The sequence below is a fragment of the Rhagoletis zephyria genome, unplaced genomic scaffold (assembly GCF_001687245.7).
Source record: "Rhagoletis zephyria isolate East Lansing unplaced genomic scaffold, Rhagoletis_zephyria_1.1 Rzeph_scaffold_05999, whole genome shotgun sequence".
NCBI classification, from domain to species: domain Eukaryota; kingdom Metazoa; phylum Arthropoda; class Insecta; order Diptera; family Tephritidae; genus Rhagoletis; species Rhagoletis zephyria.
Genome location: NW_016163082.1, coordinates 12,302 through 31,698, shown reverse-complemented (window position 1 = coordinate 31,698; position 19,397 = coordinate 12,302). Strand labels below are relative to the sequence as shown.

The 19,397-nt window shown below is 34.3% G+C and overlaps 1 protein-coding gene across 1 annotated transcript; it reads left to right on the top strand.

The window, feature by feature from the left end:
* Window positions 1-12,784: 12,784 nt before the first annotated feature.
* LOC108372741 (uncharacterized) lies at window positions 12,785-17,590 on the top strand. Its single transcript, XM_017628490.1, has 4 exons — window positions 12,785-12,863; window positions 12,915-13,091; window positions 13,149-13,443; window positions 17,524-17,590. Exons 1-4 carry the CDS (start codon window positions 12,785-12,787, stop codon window positions 17,588-17,590), a joined length of 618 nt encoding a protein of 205 aa, XP_017483979.1.
* Window positions 17,591-19,397: the final 1,807 nt, after the last annotated feature.

Below are 19,397 nucleotides of genomic sequence, written 5' to 3'. Positions count from 1 at the left end.
GTTTAAAAAGTACTGAATTTACTTAAAAATCAATATGCTTAAATTTAGACAAGTAAGACAAAGTGAACTAATATTTTTACTTTTAAGCAGAACGCACTTTTGTTTTTTACTTACTACTTAAGTTTAATACTACTACTACTACTAATGTGGTTTATAAATTTTTAATAAATGCGTTTAAACATTTGTGATTGTATTGTCCTTCCTTCAACCGATCGTATTTAATATAAAAGGGAAATGTTTCGACAAGCCTGATTAGAAATATATATCTAAGGTGACGAATTTATAACAGGTTGGGAACTACACATAAAAAATGGATGCAGATCGAACTAGATCTCATCTGTCGAATTAGGAACTGGTTTGGAACTAGTGAAAAGGGTGTGCAGAACGAACTAGATCTCATCTGTCGAATTTGGAACTGGTTCGGAACTATAGAAAAAGGAATGCAAATCGAACTGTATCTTATCTGTCGAATTTAGAACTGGCTCGGAACTAGAGCCAAAGGGATGCAACGGGGGACAATTGACACTCCCTAGGACATCGCAATATTAAATTCGCCAGTCGCTAGCATGCAATAGAGAATTGACGCGTACTAGTCATGGTTCCAAACGCACTAGAACCGAACCAGTTCCACACTAGTTCGTTTCGCTACAGGGAGTCCGATCACTGGCTAGTATGTCAACCATTGCATAAAAACGATTCAATGAATGAGACTGTGTGCGTGGAAATCATTGCTCCGCTACCGCTGTTCGTATATGGGTGAAACATCCCTGCTAAAATTTGAGGACCAGGTGGTCCACTGGGTCGTAGTTTTAAAGTATGTGCAAAAGGGCCAGGTTGCATACTAGTAACTTGTTATGCTTACCTGGACCACTTCAAACGTAAAAAACCGATATATGTGTTGAGATCCACCTATTCGTGCCACATCGGCAACATGATTCGGCTGCCGAATGTGCCATGATCCAAAAGGAGTAGTTGTCTAGGTGGTCCCATGTTATGCAGGGGTGGACCAGCAGTGGTCCCATGTTATGCAGCGTTGGACCAGAGGTGGTCAGGTCCAATGACATCGCAATGTTAATGTTACCATATTTTCTCCATATACTTGGACCATTTTCGTTACTAGTGTTGGTTACAATTTAGTGTGGTCCCGTACTAGTATTTAACCTAGTCCCAATTTTTGCAGGGATGCGTGTGGTCACAGAGCGCTCAGTAAGCTTCCCTGCAAAAAGTGGGACTAGGTTAAGTACTAGTACAGGACCACACTACCTTGTAACCAACACTAGAAACCAAAATGGTCCAAATATATGTAAAAAATATGATTACATTAACATTGCGATGTCATTGGACCTGACTACCTCTGGTCTAATGCTGCATAACATGCGACCACCTAGACAACTACTTCTTTTGGACCATGGCACACCGAATCATATTGACGATCGGCCACGAAGAGGTGGTGTTCAACACATATATCAGTTCTTTACGTTTGAAGTGGTCCAGGTCAGCATAACAAGTTCCTAGTACGCAACCTGGTCCTTTTGCTCATACTTTAATACTACGACCCAGTGGACCACCTGGTCCTCAAATTTTTGCAGGGTATGGCATGTCGATCACTGCGCTAGGTAGAGAAAGAAAGTGTATACATAATTTGAAAGTATCTATTTAGCCAAGGAAAAGGCAAAGCAGTATTCTTAAACCAGCACTTCCAGCAGATATTGACCTGGGTTTCGCACGAATATTCCTGTTTCATCGTTTCTTTTTAGGAAATTTTCACCACCATATACATATGTATTATTTACACTACCCTGTAGGGAAACGAACTAGTGCGGAACTGGTTCTGTTCTAGAGCGTTTGGAACCATGACTAGTACGCGTTAATTCTCTTTTGCATGCTAGCGACTGGCGAATTTAACATTGCGATGTCCTAGGAAGTGTCAATTGTCCCCCGTTGCATCCCTTTGGCTCTAGTTCCGAACCAGTTCTAAATTCGACAGATAAGGTCTAGTTCGTTTTGCATCCCTTTTTCTATAGTTCCGAACCAGTTCCAAATTCGACAGATGAGATCTAGTTCGTTCTGCATCCCCTTTTCTTTAGTTCCAAACCAGTTCCTAATTCGACAGATGAGATCTAGTTCGATCTGCATCCATTTTTTATAGTTCCCAACCTGTTATAAATTCGTCACCTTAGATCTACATTTCTAATCAGGCTTGTCGAAACATTTCCCTTCTATATTAAATACGATCGGTTGAAGGAAGGACAATACAATCACAAATGTTTAAACGCATTTATTAAAAATTTATAAACCACATTAGTAGTAGTAGTAGTATTAAACTTAAGTAGTAAGTAAAAAACAAAAGTGCGTTCTGCTTAAAAGTAAAAATATTAGTTCACTTTGTCTTACTTGTCTAAATTTAAGCATATTGATTTTTAAGTAAATTCAGTTCTTTTTAAGCTTATATGTATATGAAGTACTTCGAAAGTTTTTGTCGTACTTAACTTAAATAAGATATACAGTCAGTCAATAAAGTTTAGGTACAGTGAAGTTTTTACAATACCGGCAACTATTTTTTAAATATTTTTTCCCCCTAATTTTTTATAAAAATATGGTTAATTCTACACCAAAAACCCCAAAAATCAGAGCTCCAAACCTTATGCAAAATTAAAGAAAACTCTGCGAATTTCCATCCAAGTGTTGCAATTTACACTCTTTAGAAAAAAGTTAAGTACTCAGTTATTAGCCCATTCAATTTTAGTATAACAAAGTGCAAGTTTGAGGTAGCTAGGACTTACCATTGATATTTAGCAATTTTTTTTGTTGTTTGGTAAGTCCTAGCTTCCTCATACTTGCACTTCATTATACTAAAATTGAATGGACTAAACAACTTTTTCTAGAGAGCGTAAATAGAAAGTGAATTATTTTAATGAAATATTGCAGAATTTTCTTAAATTTTGCACAAGGTTTGGAACTCTGATTTTCGGGGATTTTGTTGTAGAATTGACCATATTTTTATAAAAAATTACCGAAAACTAAAATATTAAAAAATAGTTGCCCGTATTGTAAAAAATTCGTTGTGCCTAACCTTTATTGACTGACTGTATTAGGGTAGCTGTGATGGATTGCATAAAAAAAAATAATTTGTCTTTTCTTAAAAAAAGGTAGCTCTGGTGGCTTTCATTTTTAAATAAATTTTGTGAGAAAGTAATTATTTTGACACTTTTTTTTTTAAATGCCTCTTTTTCTGCAACTGCATTGCCTTTCTCAATTGTCCTTCAGGATGTTGACCTTTGTTTATGGAATCACTAAGTATAATGGTTATTAAGCAACTCAAAAACTATACCAGCGTGATTACCGACGTATCCTTTTGAGAGGTAGCCGCACCCTTATAAAAGGAATAAGACCCAAACTTTTCAGGTAAAAATTTCAGTAGGTTGTGTCTTTATGGCCTTTTCAATTTTATAAATTATCATTATTTTTAAGTGGAAAATTAATGCTAATCTCTGCGCGAAAAAATAAAAATCATAGAATAATCATTATTTGTAATCCCAAAAATAAAACTCAAATAATAATTATTTCCGTTTGAGCGAAAAAATAAAACTCAATAATAATTCATAAAATAATGATTAAATGCTAATGTAAATTATTTTACTCATAATGATTACCTTCCCTGCTTTTAAAATTTAAAATAGAATATTCAAATAAAAGAAGAAAGTAAACACAACAACCATCGAGTAAATTTTTATTTGTGTCAAACTGAAACTTTTTTCCAATAATAAACGGTTAGCTGATTCACGTCTACAGCAGGTTCACAAAATTAATTGAAAACTTGTATCAACCAAAGCATTGTTTATATTTGCTTAACAATGATTTTATTCGACTAACAATATTGTCCACTCAAGGTAGTCGTTTTGTAATTATTAACAAATATACATTTGTCCCAACTAGAAGTCTCAAGTAAATTGCAGACTTTCGTGAACTAGATATTTATTTCGCCATATCTAAGTATGCCACTTGGTCACTATAACCAAATCTGGGTAATTATAACTAAACCTTTTTCTGTGTGTAGGAAAATGGAAAATGCAAGAGTTAATAATTTTTAATAATATTTAATGCTGCTGCCTTTTCAGGTTGGGGCCTGTTTTTTAAAGGGTCGCAAATAACTGCTCGCTCGAGGCAACAAATATCTGCGTGTGAAACTTGAAATGTCGGATGACTTTCATCTTCACTTGAACAATCTGGCATCATGGAGAATTTGTGCTTACTGCGAGCTAAAAAGATGGGTATGGCAAATAAATTGTTATTTTCCAGGAATGAAAATTTCGAGCGAAATTCTGTTTTCAAAGTGGTGGGTTCCAGCCGAATAGGATAAGAATCTTGCTATTTTTTATAAGCATTTGTATTATTGGTCTCAGAGATGCTTAGTACCCGGGTGGCTTTTTTAAAAGGTTTGCGTATAATGAATAGTTTGTAATTAGTTTTCTTATTTGCTAATCTCGACTTTTCCTAGTTGCAGGCAGTCACAATGAATTACTCATCGCTGTCGGTGCCATAAATAGATGTTAACTTCGCCTTGAATAGATTCTTATTTGATTTGTGAACTTGGCAGTCAACTTTTTCATATTCCATTTTATCTTTATTTCGCTGCGTGCTAATTTTGACTCTACACTTTTCTAAGAAAAAGTGAAAAAAGTATAGTTTTTTCAACAGATCTTTGACAAATAATATTAATAATTATTAGGAATGATTGAAACGGATATAACATCAAAAGCAAATCCTGAAAAAGTGGTTTAAACTGTGCACACTTCTTCTTTCATGTCAAGTAGTTTTTCTTTTTAAGATTGGTCCACAAAATCGTAATACAGAAAGAAACAAATGATCAAGTAGAAGTGGGAACTTGCACAAGAGCCCAGTTATAGCTCCGTTATATAACTTGAGAAATAAAAGGTTTAAAGACAATTTTATCAAAGTTGATATATCTGACTTTTAAATAGTTTTGTTAGACAACAACATTCGCAAAAGCTCCTCATTGATTATTGCGAATGCGAATGTTAAAATTAATGCGGAAGCTCCGCGGTTGCGAATGCCACATTTTTCGAGCCAACTGAACAAGCGAAGCGCATTGTAAGAGCGACAAATATTTAGAATACTTAACAGCGAAAGCAAGATACAAAGCAGAAAAGAAGAATATTAACAGAGCTAAATCTCACGAGAGCGTTTGGAATGTTAATTAAATATGAATATTGATGATTTTTATGATATTTTGGGAAAATTTTCAAATAGAAGCCGAAAAAGTAAGATTTTTTGCAAAAATAATTGTTTTAGTAAAAAAATTTATTTTTTTTCGGTGATTTGTACAAGTAACATGAAATAAAATCGAAAATATTGTATAAAATTTTCCGATTTTTGTGATTTTATTAATGATTGCAAATAGAAAACTCCCATAAGTGTTTGTGTTTATTGTGAAAACATTTCTTGATAAAAAAATCCCTTTTTCCGGTGTTTCTACAAATACCGTGAAAATAAATCGAAAGTGTTGTATAAATATTTTTCGATTTTTGTAATATTTTGTTAGATTTTCAATTATAAAACTTTATTGGTGTTAGATTTTTTTGTAAATAGATTTTTAGGAAAAAATAATAATTTCTTTTCGGTGATTTGTACAAACAACGTTAAAATAAATCGAGAATATTAAATAACACTATCCAATTTGTATGACATTTTCAAGTAAAAAACTGTTGGTATTGGATTAAAAAAAAAATCACTTGTGATTTTTTTTAAGGCCTCTCGCTAAGCCGAAACTATTTAAGCATTTTTTTCCAAATTTTCGATATTTATGGAAATAACGAAGTTTTTAAACCTTTTGGACTTTTTTGAAAAACAAAAACTGGGAAAAGAATTATTTTCCATTTTTTGTAGAGATCTGCCTAAACTAAGTCGGAAGCCTGTATGAATTGTTTCCGTATTTTCGATATTTATGGAAATAATTAAATTTTTAATTAATTTCGACTTGGAAATTAAAAAAAAAAAATACTAAAAATCTGAAAACGTCGGATTTTACCTGCAACTAGTAAAGATCTCGCTAATCTAAGCCAAAACTATTAAGAAATTTTTCAATATTTTCATTATTTATGGAAATAATTCAGTTTTCAAATCGTTTCTAATAAAGTCGTGTAAGAAGTTGTCATTAGATGGGTGGCAGCTTCGCTACTCATGTGCATATTTGTCCCCCACATCTGTATTTAATTAATTAATAGACCTAACTTTATAAAGCACGTATTTGTAAACTTCATTTCATTGATATTATTTCTATTTCTGCTACCAAATTTTTCATGCATCCAAAACGACCAACAAATGAAAATGTAAGTATGTATGCATTTATAAATGTACATATAAACATACATATGTATATACATATATATATTGACCTGCTTTCGTCTTCCCCTCGCCGCTTCCATCCACACAAATTATCAAATTTCTGCGAATCGGCACCAGATTGGCACGCGCGCAAACCATTAACCCTACGTTTACGAAATATTTAGATTTTCGCATAACTTTGCATTTAATAAAGCAATACTTGTACATTTTGTATGGAAAATAACAATAATTAATTTAAAATTCTGCATGTAACCATGTTCTCGACGATACATGTAACTTTCATGAAGATTATACATAAAAAGCGTTGTAAAATAGTGTTATTAACAGCTCGAACCAAAAAACTATGTCCGCTAAAATGGGCTAAACGCAAACTTGAATTGACATTTTTACACACATACATGCATACATACATATACACATGTACACTAGCGTGGACATCGCATTAGCTGTACTATGATGTGTTTGAATCTTTTTATGGTACTGAAGATTTGGTTACGGATGTAAAAAATTTAAAATAATCTGTGGATATATATAAATATATATTTATAAACGCTTTGAAGTATAGAAATTTTATAAAATTAAAAACTAAATGAAATCATTTTTTTCATTTATACAAATGGCGTTTAAGGCACATTGACCCACCTGTACAAAAATCGTGGCGCGTCATGGACAAAAATTTTACAATTTCGGACCGAAAAATGTGAAAACGAGCTAAGTTGCCACGTTACATTTATGAACTTCCGATGAAACCACATATGTTTGTGATTTTAGAAGTTTTGATTTTATTTAAAAAAAATATTGTCTTTTCCTGCAGAAAACGTTTACTTTTATTTAATGTTCATTAAAAGTGCACCTAAAAATATTAGTTAATTATTGAAATATTGGTTGGGATAAGAGGAATTGAGTGTTTTGCCAAAAATTACCAAAATTTGAGATTACTTATTTTACTGGATATAGAGAATAATTGCCAATTTTCACTTGGCTGACCGAGATTTCTTCATTTTAAGGTTTTAGAATTTTTGTGTCGGATTGAAAAAGTTGCGCTTGATGGTGATGAATTTACGGGTAGCAGGCTGCGGTTGTGTTAATGAATGAATTAAGTTGGCCTTGAGAAATATGCGCATGCGTTTATAAGTGAAATAGTTATTGTTAGGGATGTGCCGGGTATCCGGTAGATATCCGGAATCCGGCCTATCCGGCCGTTTTTTGGTTATCCGGTTATCCGGCCGGATACTAGTTAATAATCGATTATAGAAGATTCAATTTAGAAATTTAACCCAGATTTTGTATTTTTTTAATCCAATTTAATAGTATCTAATTAGTAATCAAAGTTAACAATTTGTATATTTTTCATTATGAAAAGAAGCATTTCCGCATTATCGGGGAACAACCTATTTCTATTTTCAACATAAATGTTACCCGATGCACAAAATACTCTTTCCGAGTTCACTGAGGAAGGTGGTGCGCAGAGATACTTTATTGCAAGTGTAAACAAATTTGGAAATTCTTTGCGGCTATACTTCCACCAAGTTAAGGGATCTTCTTGTCTGGATATAAGAGGTAGTTGCAAATATTTCTCTATTTCTAGTTCATAAATAGCTGCCTTTTTTCTTGTACGTTCGCTGCCTTGTCTACCAATCGTTTGGCTATCCATATCACTAGAAACACTAGAATCAGCATCAGAGCCGTTGGCGATTTCCTCAAAGCTGTATGTGCATGAGAAATTTTTAACAGTAAACTGCCGGCGTGCGTGGATATTAGGTTGGCCTGTAAGTTGAGTGTGACGTGTCCTTTCGTTTACACTTGCGAAAATAGTCGTGTTTTCTTTGGTTATCGAGAACAGTATCAGTAATTTTTTACTATTAGCACCAGGATTAAGAAGTTTTAGAAATTACCTCACGTAATGGGAAAAACTTATATTTAGACGAGATAATATTCATTTAAATAAATATTTAACATAAAGGCGATTTATTTGAAGCAAGTTAAATGAAACAATGGCAGAATGTCTGTTTGTCTATGAATTCATTTTTCACTGATACCAAACTGTGCGTCTAAATTATCAGTGAAACAAAACAAACAGAACGGATAATAAATTGAGCCAGATCTCCATCAGGATCATATCATTGTTGTTGAATTTGCGTGCAAAATTTTTATACGGATTCCGATCTTTGCCCAAGAAAACACAGCTTGAGTTGCGACAGAGTTGCATTGGCCTCAGTTTATCAGGTTTATTCAGTGAAATCGCTGGATAAATTTATCAGAAATGGGTAAACGAGTTTCCATACAAATTTTGACAGTTCATTTATAAAGTTTACACAATTATAAGTTTATACGGTTTACATTGCATTTATAAGCTTTGATGAATACCCTTAGTAGTTTTGACTTTCATCAAACTTGATAATCGTTTGACCTGTGCTGTAGACCGTGTAAAGTGCTGTTTGATCAAATTGATTAACAAAGTGAAAGAACAAGTGCCCGATAATTTAAATAAAAAGAAGAAATGAGCAAGAAAAGAAAATAATTCGACTTCATTTTAGAACTAATAAATTGTTTCAAAAATCTCCAAAACATTTTTTGTGGTGATACAACTTCACCAAAAACTGAAATTTTATGGGTTTTTTGACGTGTGTAAGTCAAACCATCTAATTACACAGACATATCTGTGCACAATAATTTAAATAAAAACACATAATTGAAAAAGGAAAAGGTATACGACTTAGTATTAGTATTAACAAATGAATACAAAGCTTTCTTAAGCTTCTCTTCAACCTCATCCAAAACGAAAAACTGAAATTTGATGGGTTTTTTGAAGCGTGTATGTTAAACCATCTAATTACACAGAAGACAGTTTGATCAAACAATGTGACCATGTAAGGTCCATATAAGGCATCAACGCACATGTGCGATTCTGACGGTGCGAATCTGTTCCGAAAAAATACAACAATGCCGACGTCATATTCAAATATGCAGGCATTTAGGCCAAAATACATACATATGTTAATCGTAAATCCTGTTTTGTTTATATAACTTGTGTTTGTTTTTGAACTTTCTAAAAAGAGAAGTATTTTGGCTAAGCATTTACTTGATTTTGAATGATTATAACTTTTATAAGATAATATTTATTTCACTATGATCTTAAATGAGATAAATGTACCCACTTTTTTCTTCTTTGTTAAACATGGTAATACCTACCGTGTTTGTTTACAATGTGACAATATCAAATGTAAAGGCAACACATCTCATTTGACAGACACTTGACCCTTAACCTTGCGCGTTATTTTTTTGTTTTTCGAACCGTTGAATCGAACCGAAACGCCGGTTCAAAGACCAAAAAAACCGCTTTGACGAACCAATCCAAAAGTGCAAAACCGGTTCGAGCCGCCGAACCGAACCGACCAAATTTTTCATCCGGTTCACGTCCTTGGTAAAAACGTTATCAATTAATGGAGCATGTACATACATATGCGTGGGAAATGCATTTTCATTTGACTCCAAAAATATTGGGGCATATTCGTAGACCAAATAAAGTTGACTCTAAGTTAAAGTTTATCAGCCCCAAATAAGAAGAAGGTTAGTTGCATCTTTTTTCACAGGTGCCTATTCCACTGAAAGTGATGTAAAAAAGCTGTAACTAACTTTAGAGTCGGCTTTATTTTAACTATGAATATGCCCAATTATTTACTAAAGGCCTGCAATTGTTGAACTATAAAACATAGCGACATGTGTCAGATCATGCAAGTGCCAGTTCATATTAGGTGCAATCCTGTATTCCTCGGACTAAAACTAGTAAAACTGTCAAAAAATAAAAATTCGCTCAGTGCGGGAGAGTAACTTTGAAAAGTACGGGATCGCTTTCTAGTAAAAAATGTAACTTCTGTCAACTTCAACATAACCTCCAAATTTTGTTTGTAAATTTTTGCTATTTTGTATGTAAACACACTCAGCTCACACATGTAAATAACCAAAAATACTTTCAAATTCATTAGAATCCACATAAACAAGTAATTAAATACTTTTCAACATGCATTAGCAGAGTGCACTTTTCTTTTGTTAAAAATTTGGTTGCCAAACACACTACAGCTGATCGTTTGACACATTTACCAGAATTTACCAGCAAAAAATTCTCGGACTAAAACTGGTAACTTCTGGCTGAGAGAGGACCTCATTTACTCTCTATTTTGTCCTCTCAATAGTCAGAGAACCGAGTACGGAATCGATTTCCAGTAAAATCTGACTGATTCTGACTAGTCCGGACTCGTACGGGATCGCAACTATTATGTCGCTCATTCATGATTCACAATAACATATGAAGACACTGTCGAATAATTGAAATCAAATCATGCATCAAATCTATGCATGTCACCACAAGCAACACATGCGACATAGACAGCATTATTAATTATATTTTATATACGGGAAGAGATTTTGTAAATTTTTTAAGCACCTATTACAGTAAAATGCATTAAAGAATTGTCTAATTAAAAACCTGTATATATTTTCATACAAGGCAGGATCAAACAGTATTAAAAATATGCTACAGAAGCACAACAGCTTAGCTAAGTAGCAACGACATGCTAAAACAGTATGTTCGAGATGGAATGACATGGCATAACACCTTGTTTGAGTTGACATGACATAGCAATGCATGAAATTTTTGAAAGACATTTTTACAGAAAATGTTGGATTTTGCAGTTCTTTATTATTTACATATACATAATACGAGTATAGCAGTGAAAAATTATCAAGGAACATATTTTCTCAATATAAATAACTTTTCGACAAAAACAACTTTGAAGTTAACACGTGCAGTGCAATCAATGCATTTGTACGTTTTTTGTTAATGTATCCATCTTTGAAGTGGATTTGTGAGAAAACTAAAGCAGCATTGAAAATAGCGTACCTATCAACTACCACTAGAATCGTTAAAAATAAAAAAAAACAATTTTCTTCGCTTTTAATGCCGACATCAAACCACCAAACAGTGCGCATTTGCGTTTTTTGGTCAATGTGTCCATCTTTAAAGTGAATTTGGGGAAAAACTAAGGCAGCTAGAAACTGCGGTTTGTTGCATTGGAAATAGCGTAGCATCTACCATATGAATCGGTAGAAAAGTAAAACTCGATTTTTTCAACTCAAATGCCGACGGCAAATCACCTACGAATTTGCCAATTGCGTACATATTTGCATAACTTTCACATTTTAGATTCACAAAATTGCATGCATGTACACAATATGTACGTATTACATAAAGTAATAGACGGAGAGCTCATGACCAAAAAACTCATCACACTTCAGATCGATTGAAATTTTTTGTGAGCTTAGCTTGTTAATATATAAATCGAGATCCGGAGGGCTGACTGCTGAACAGCGGTCTTGATTATGCGTTTTTGGCGATTAAAGATGTTTATGAAAACCGATTATTCAACATACTTTAGATGACTAGAAATTTAGAAAGAATTTTATATACAGTGTAAAGAAAATGAACTCAAGGTTGCCTGCCACTTCTGATGGTCTTAAAGTACTGCCAACCCATGATGAAAGTGCATTGTTGCACCTATAAGTCAACATACTTCAGATGACTTGAAATTTTTATAAAATTTTATTTACAGTGTATATAAAATGAATTCAAGGTTGCCTGCCAATACTGATGGTCTTAAATTACAAACAGCCCATGTTGAAAGTGCATTTTTGCACCTATAAGTCAACATACTTCAGAGGACTTGAAATTTTGATAGAATTTTGTTTACAGTGCATATAAAATGAATTCAACGTTGCCTGCCAATTCTGAGGGTCTTAAAGTACAAACAGCCCATGCTGAAAGTGCATTGTTGCAAGCATAACTAAACATACTTCAGATGGGCTGCCCTTTTCAGAGCACATTAGTAATAATATAAATAGATGAAATATCTACAGCCAGCCCATTCTGATACTCACATGATATGAAAAATGTCAAAAACGTCATTTGCAGGAGTGTGGGCGCGTGGGGGAAAATGTATATCGTTCATATGCTCAGAGTTGCCAGATGTGGGGATTTCGCCCCATTTTGGGGATTTATGAAACCATTTGGGGATAGGTTTTTTCGTTTGGTGATGTGGGGATTTTTATTTGGTTTAAAACATTCATATTGAAATTAAAACATATATTTTACTGGCTGCCCGTTAAAATTTCTCGAATCAAGATTTTATTAGTGCATACTTTTTGCGCGATATGTTTGCAAGGTTTTTCTAACGCCGTCAAAGCATTATTCGGCGCAGATTGGCTTTCACTGAACAAACAATTTTCTCTCACTTAATTACAAGAAATTGTAAAACGGCTGCTGTCATTGACATTCACTGAACGTACTACATGCATATATACTTGTCATTTCTTTGCGCCAACACTGTCGGTTCTTTATTAAGCGTACAAAGAAATTTAGAAAATGGCAAGCGGAGCAAAAAAAAGCAGATTAATTGAACGAATATATAGACAGCAGTGGGAAAAGGAACCTTGGGCCGAAGGTATGTTATTAAGCAGTTTTCAAAATCCATAAAAAACAAGAAATTTTTAAGGTTGGCTAACGAGCATAGGTAATGCACCAACGGCTTACCAAAGCCCTAATGGCGCGTGGTGTAAGCTATGTCGAATTAATTTGGCCCCTCACAAAAAGGATTTAAAACGACATTCGGAGACTGAAAAACACAAAGGAAAAATTAAAACCCCCACTCAAAATACCTTGACTAATTATGGTAAGCAGTATTATGACACTTTTGTAAATATTTTTATGCAGTATTTTTAATATAAAGGTTATGTTGATGCCGTAGCAACGCAAAAATCAAAAATCTTAGATATTAAATTAGCTGTGTTTATTGCTAAGCATGCAGCGGTAACAGCAATTGATCATCTATCCGAGCTACTGAAATCGATTGACCAAAACAAAGTCTTGTTCGAGAACCTGAAACTTCATCGTACAAAATGTTCAGGCATAATTAAATATGTCGTAACACCATGCATATTGAAAGATTTGGTGGAGGCTGTTGGAAACAGCAAGTTTTCGTTAATTGTAGACGAATCTACCGATATTTCCCAAACACAGTGGATGTGCGTCTGTATTCGCTATTTTAACATAGTACTGAATCAGATTGTTACCGATTATTTGGGAATATTCCTGGTCGAAGAGGCCAGTGCAGAAATCCTCCACGCATCTCTTATTAAATTTCTAACAAAAGCTGAAATAATAACATCAAATTTGATAGCTATTGGAACTGACGGAGCTAATAATCTTTGTGGGGCCAAAAAATCAGTATTTGCCTTGTTGAAAAAAACGTATCCAAAGTTACAGCTTATGAAATGTACTTGCCATTCCTTGAATCTTAGTTGTTCGAAGGCATCGAAAAAAATTCCCAACACGGTCGAGTTTCTTATAAAAGAATTATACAATTACTTTAGTAACAGTCCTCTGCGTGCCATTAAATACAAACGTGCCTTTGATTTAATAAATTGTGGTGTCGACGCAATTCGATTTCGTAAATTAGGGATGTTATCAGGAACGCGATGGCTTTCTTACGGTCAGGCTGTTAAGAGGGTTTTAGAGCAGTGGATAGAATTAAAATTTCATTTTTCTATGATTTCCACTAATGAAGATGAACTTACCGCAAAACTTATTCACAAAGAATTTTCGGACGAGAAAAATCGTTTATTTTTATTGTTTTTAAAACCATTTCTTGATGAAATGAACAGGCTAAATTTGACATTTCAAAGTGACAAAGTGGACGTAGGAAGTGCATATTCTGATATTGAGTTAACTTTTCTGTCATTTTCTAGAAAAATTTTAAAACCAGAATTTTTGGTAAAATCTAAACTAAGCCCTACTTTGTTGTGTCAAGTTAAGAAAGCGTTGGATAATGATTTGTCATTTTTACCGCTTGATTGTATAGATTTTGGTGTTGAGTTCACGAACGAGTATAGAAGAGTACAAAAGTCTTCTGAAAATGAATATATTCTAAAAGATTCGTGCTTTAATTACATTCGAGAGTTATTAGCAGAAATGTCTAAACGATTGCCCGAAAACATGTCGAGATTTTCTAAGTTTCGTCTATTTCAGTTTACCCAATGTACTAACGCTGTAAGTCAAGAAAAATTTGTTATAATTAAAGACATTTTATACGACTTTTTTGACCCGAATGTATCACTAAACACTTACGAAAATCAGTAGATCAAGTTGGCGTTCATAAACTGGAACGAACATTTTAACAACAATATACCAAAGAATGTTATTGATTTTTGGATGGAAGTTTTTAAATTTGAGGATGCATCTGGAAATAAATTTTTTGAAGATATCGCGCAAGCTATTATAAACATTCTAATAATTCCAACAAGTAATGCATGCGTTGAAAGCGTATTTTCTGTTATGAATGCCACAAAAACAAAATTAAGAAACAATATAAAAATGGAATTGTTAGAAGCGTTAATGCGCATTGATATTCACTTTAAAGTTTTTGATATTTGTTGCCAAAACGTTCAGCCAACCACTAAAATGATCACTCTTTTCAATAGTAAAAACATGTATTCAACCGAATTGGATGAAAAAGACGAATCAGAAGTTTTTGATTCCTTATAAACACATATTAATATACATATAATAATATAAAGAATTGTCTGAAGTTCCTTAACAAATACTTGCATATATACATACAGCACTGGTAAGGGATTCAGCACCAAAATTCAACGTTATATTTGTTACAACTTATGATTATTTATTTATTTCTTATAATTTTAATTAATTAAAATATAGTCCAATTTTTTCGAAAAAAATAGATTTTGATTATATTGAAGAAAATTCGCAACAACCTCCACAAAATAAATTCTAATAAATAAACGGTATTCTTTAGCTATTTGAAACTTGCATTTTATTACACTAAAAAAGTTTAATTACTTTTTGATATGAAACTTTTATTTATGCTTTTTCTGTTGTAGATTGAATTATATTTTAAAAGAAAATTAGTAAAAATAAATAAATAAACATATGTTGTAAAACATATAACTTTGAATTTCGGTGCTAAATCTTTGACCATAGGTGTACGTATAACCAAATGATCTCATGCATATACGTACATACATATACAATCTGTGAAAATGTGTAGAGAAAAGTATTCAAAACTGTAATAAAATGAATACTGTGTTAAAATGAAAACTGTATAAAAATGAAAACTGGATTAAAATGAACTAACACAAATGTGAATATATGCTTTTTTTATTTCGTACTAAAGGGGATTTAAATGGGGATTTAAAAGAAAAATGGGGAGTTTTTGGGGATAACCGCGGTCCGATATGGGGATGGGGTACAAAAATATTCTGGCAACACTGCATATGCTGTCTTAACATAGTGTTGCTGAAATGAAAAGAATAAAATGAGGCTTCTGCATATGAAGACTGCAGCTACAGGGGTTTTCCTTGATTAAAAATTTAAATATGTTATTACACTTGGTCGCAAAAATATGTTTGCAACTATTCCCCCACCCCCGCCCCCTAGGTTGAAAGCTTATTTCGAGAGGATTTTATGGTCATAAAAACTTTCGTCCTTGGCGAGTCCCAAAAATGACCAAATCGATTTTCTTCATAACTCTTGTATTTATTACTAAATTCCAATCTGTGATACATGGTGAAACGCTAATTTCGATTACTGTGTATCTTTATCAGATCCTCTGACCCTAGAATGCCTCATTAGACTACCAAGTTCAAATAACTCAATTTATACCCAATTAAATACAACTTTACTTTTTATTAAATTAAACATTTTAGTTAGCGATTCATTTTTTGATAGTAAGCGTAAAAATAAATTAATAATTAGGAAGTATTACATTGACTTGAAACCGGAGAAAGTGTTGATGTTGATAGATAAACTCATACGCCATGGCAAGCGAGTAATTTAGGCTCGTAGGCAAGTAATCAAGGAGACTTGGGATCAGTGTGTAGTTTTATTTTATTTAAGTACACCATTACCACACTCGCATTTTAAAACTCAATGGAAAAAGACATGTACTTGATTATTGGCCTGTTAGCCTGTGTGCTTAAATTACTCGCTTGCCATGGTGTTATATTTTAAATGAAAACGCTTGCGACAACCCAACACTTCCCGGCACTTTTGTAAAGTATTTACAGTAAAAGAAACCACTTCATTGACTCTTCTTTTATCATTGGCGCGTTTATAAGACGTAGCTGTTTAGCTCAACTGCTACGAACTGTTGGCAACTGTTGGACCCAACAATTACGTCTTAGAAACGGCTTGATGAATATGCTGCCAAATGAACAGCTGATAAATGTAAACAAATGAAATTGCAATAAATAGAGATAGTTGCGCCGATAGTATTTAGAATTCAACGCTGAGTTGCCGCCGTGTTGAAAAAATCTTTCAAAACATATATTTATAAACGTGGTATTAGTATAAAATATTTTAGTTACTTTATAACATCAGCAATATACAAGTAATTTTTAGTGAAAAAAAACCGACTTACAAAAAAATATATATATCCATATATGTAGTCAAATAAACACTCCGCGGTTTATGGTTTTACAAAGTTAATATTTATTTGCGTTGTTTGTATAGATGTAATGTCTTAAATTATGGTTATTAGTATTCTCTTATTGATCTATCCGATTAGCGACGTTGCTGTTTGCGATTCAATTTTCAACTGTCGCTTTTCTTGCAACGCGTTCGTCAAGTTCGTCCAATTTGTCAGGGTCGTATATTGTCAGGGTTGCATTTGACAGTATGTCCTAAGTCCGTCGTCCACTCCGGTGTTCCCGTCCTACATTCGGCCCTCCTGACGCGCCATTCGGCTCGAATGATGGCTCGGGTTGAACCGAAGGCTCCCATTTTTTCATAAATTCAGCAACGGAAATTGTACGAGCCGGGTCCTTCGTGGTCGCCCACTTTCATTACCTTATACCTGCCATGTGGCAAAGCCGTAATAATCTTATATGGACCTAAAAATTTTGGCTTTAGCTTTAATCCCACCCCAAACTGTGTTCGCTTAATGGCTACTAACTCGTTTACTTGGTATCTAGTCTCATCTTTGCGATTTTTATTGAATGATCTACGATTTTCTTCTTGTATTTTGCTAATGTTTTGTTGTGCTTCTTTACGTACATTCTCTCGCTCTTCATCTAACTCTTCTATAGCTGCTTCTTTCAGCAATTCGCACAACCTACTGTCAGTACTTACTCGCATATCAATTCCGGTCAATAATCTGAAGGGTGTAAACTTGGTACTTCTTGGTGGAGTGTTATTTAATGTCTGCTGAACACGCTCGATATGCTTGTACCAACGGCCAGGACTTTCTGAACAAAGCTTTGACAACATAGGAATGATGATTCTGTGGATGCGTTCCACCTGACCGTTCCCACGGGGAACACCAGTGGCAATCACAAGATGTTCAATCCCTTCTGCCTCGTAATAATCTTTAAAAGACTTCGACATAAATGCTGCACCTCGATCGGATATAATGCGCTTCGGATTTCCAAACACGGAAGCCTGCCTTTAAGTCGGTCTATAACCACGTCTGCTGCAGTAGTTCCGGTCGGGTAGAGCCAAGTGAACTTTGAAAACGCGTTATCAACGACAAATATGTAACTATATGACTTAGCGGTCTGCTCCAATGGGACAATATGGTCGACAGGGTAGGTTGCCAAAGGTCTGTCCTGTTTGTCTATCGGGGTAAGGAACCCTTCTTTTTTACCTGACTTGCTTTCACCAACAATACACTCTACACAGCTTTTTACTACCCTAGTGACTTTAGAGATTATCTGAGGAATAAAGTACGATTTTTCTACTGCGTCTTTCGTTTTATTGATAGAAAAATGACCTTGCCTATGCGCCATCTTAATTATTTCATCCTCCATAGCCGATGGGACAACTATAAGTTCCTTAATGGGATCTTTGTGGAGGATTCCATGGTTAAGATACAAATTTTCATAACTGTCCTTTTCTAACACCGTACAAACTGCTTTTATCCAATGGTCACTCTGTTGTGCTTGCTTCAACCTGTGTATCAACGTATCTTCAAGCATCAAACACGATACCCTGCTCAGCGCATCGACATGCCTCATTTCCGACCCAGCTCGGTGTTCCATCTCATAATTGTAATGGCTGACTTCCAAAACGCCAATTGCTTTGCATACGTACAAAGTATAATGTTCCATAACGCCGAACTACACAATATTGGCAATGTATACTTTTCCAAAACGCATATGAAAAGTTGTCGAAACGCAGCGCTAGAGCAATCAGCGCATCAGAAACAAAGTTGATGCTTCGTTTGTTATTGGTTACCATTGGTGTTTTAGAAATAGAAAGTTCAGAGAAATTGTTCATTGCTATATTGAATATTTAAAATATGCAATGTGTATGGTTGCAATGTGTCGCAACTCTGCATATACAAACAGTTTGAATACCGCAGAATAACAGTATCCAAACATTGTATTGATACGTTTTGGAAGTCAGCCAATCTTGTAATAACAAAGCCCAACGAGACACTCCTAATGGAATATCACGTTTCTCCATTGTCATCGTGAAGGCATTGCAATCTGTCACGATTTTAAACCTAATACCCAGCAGATAAACGCGCCACTTTTTAAGTGCCTCCACGATTGCCAACACCTCATGCTCATATGAGTGGTATTTTTCTTCAGCCGGCTTGCACCGACGACTCATATATTGCACAGGATGGAATGCCTGATCATTTGCATCTTTTTGCATCAAAACAGCTCCATATCCTAACATACAAGCATCCACGTGCACTTCGGTAATTGCTTTAGGGTTGTACAATTTCAAGACAGGGGCTTTCGTCAGGGCGAGCTTCAACTGTTGGAAAGGAACCACCTCTTCGTTTCCCAACTCGAATTTTGAATCTTTCCTCAAAAGGTCACTAAGTGGTTTCGCTACCACGGCATAACCCTCTATAAACCTTCGAAAATAGGAAGTTAAACCGAGAAAACGCTCTAAAGATTTCTTGTCATGGGGTAAAGGGAAATTCTCAACCGCTTTTGTCTTTGTTCCC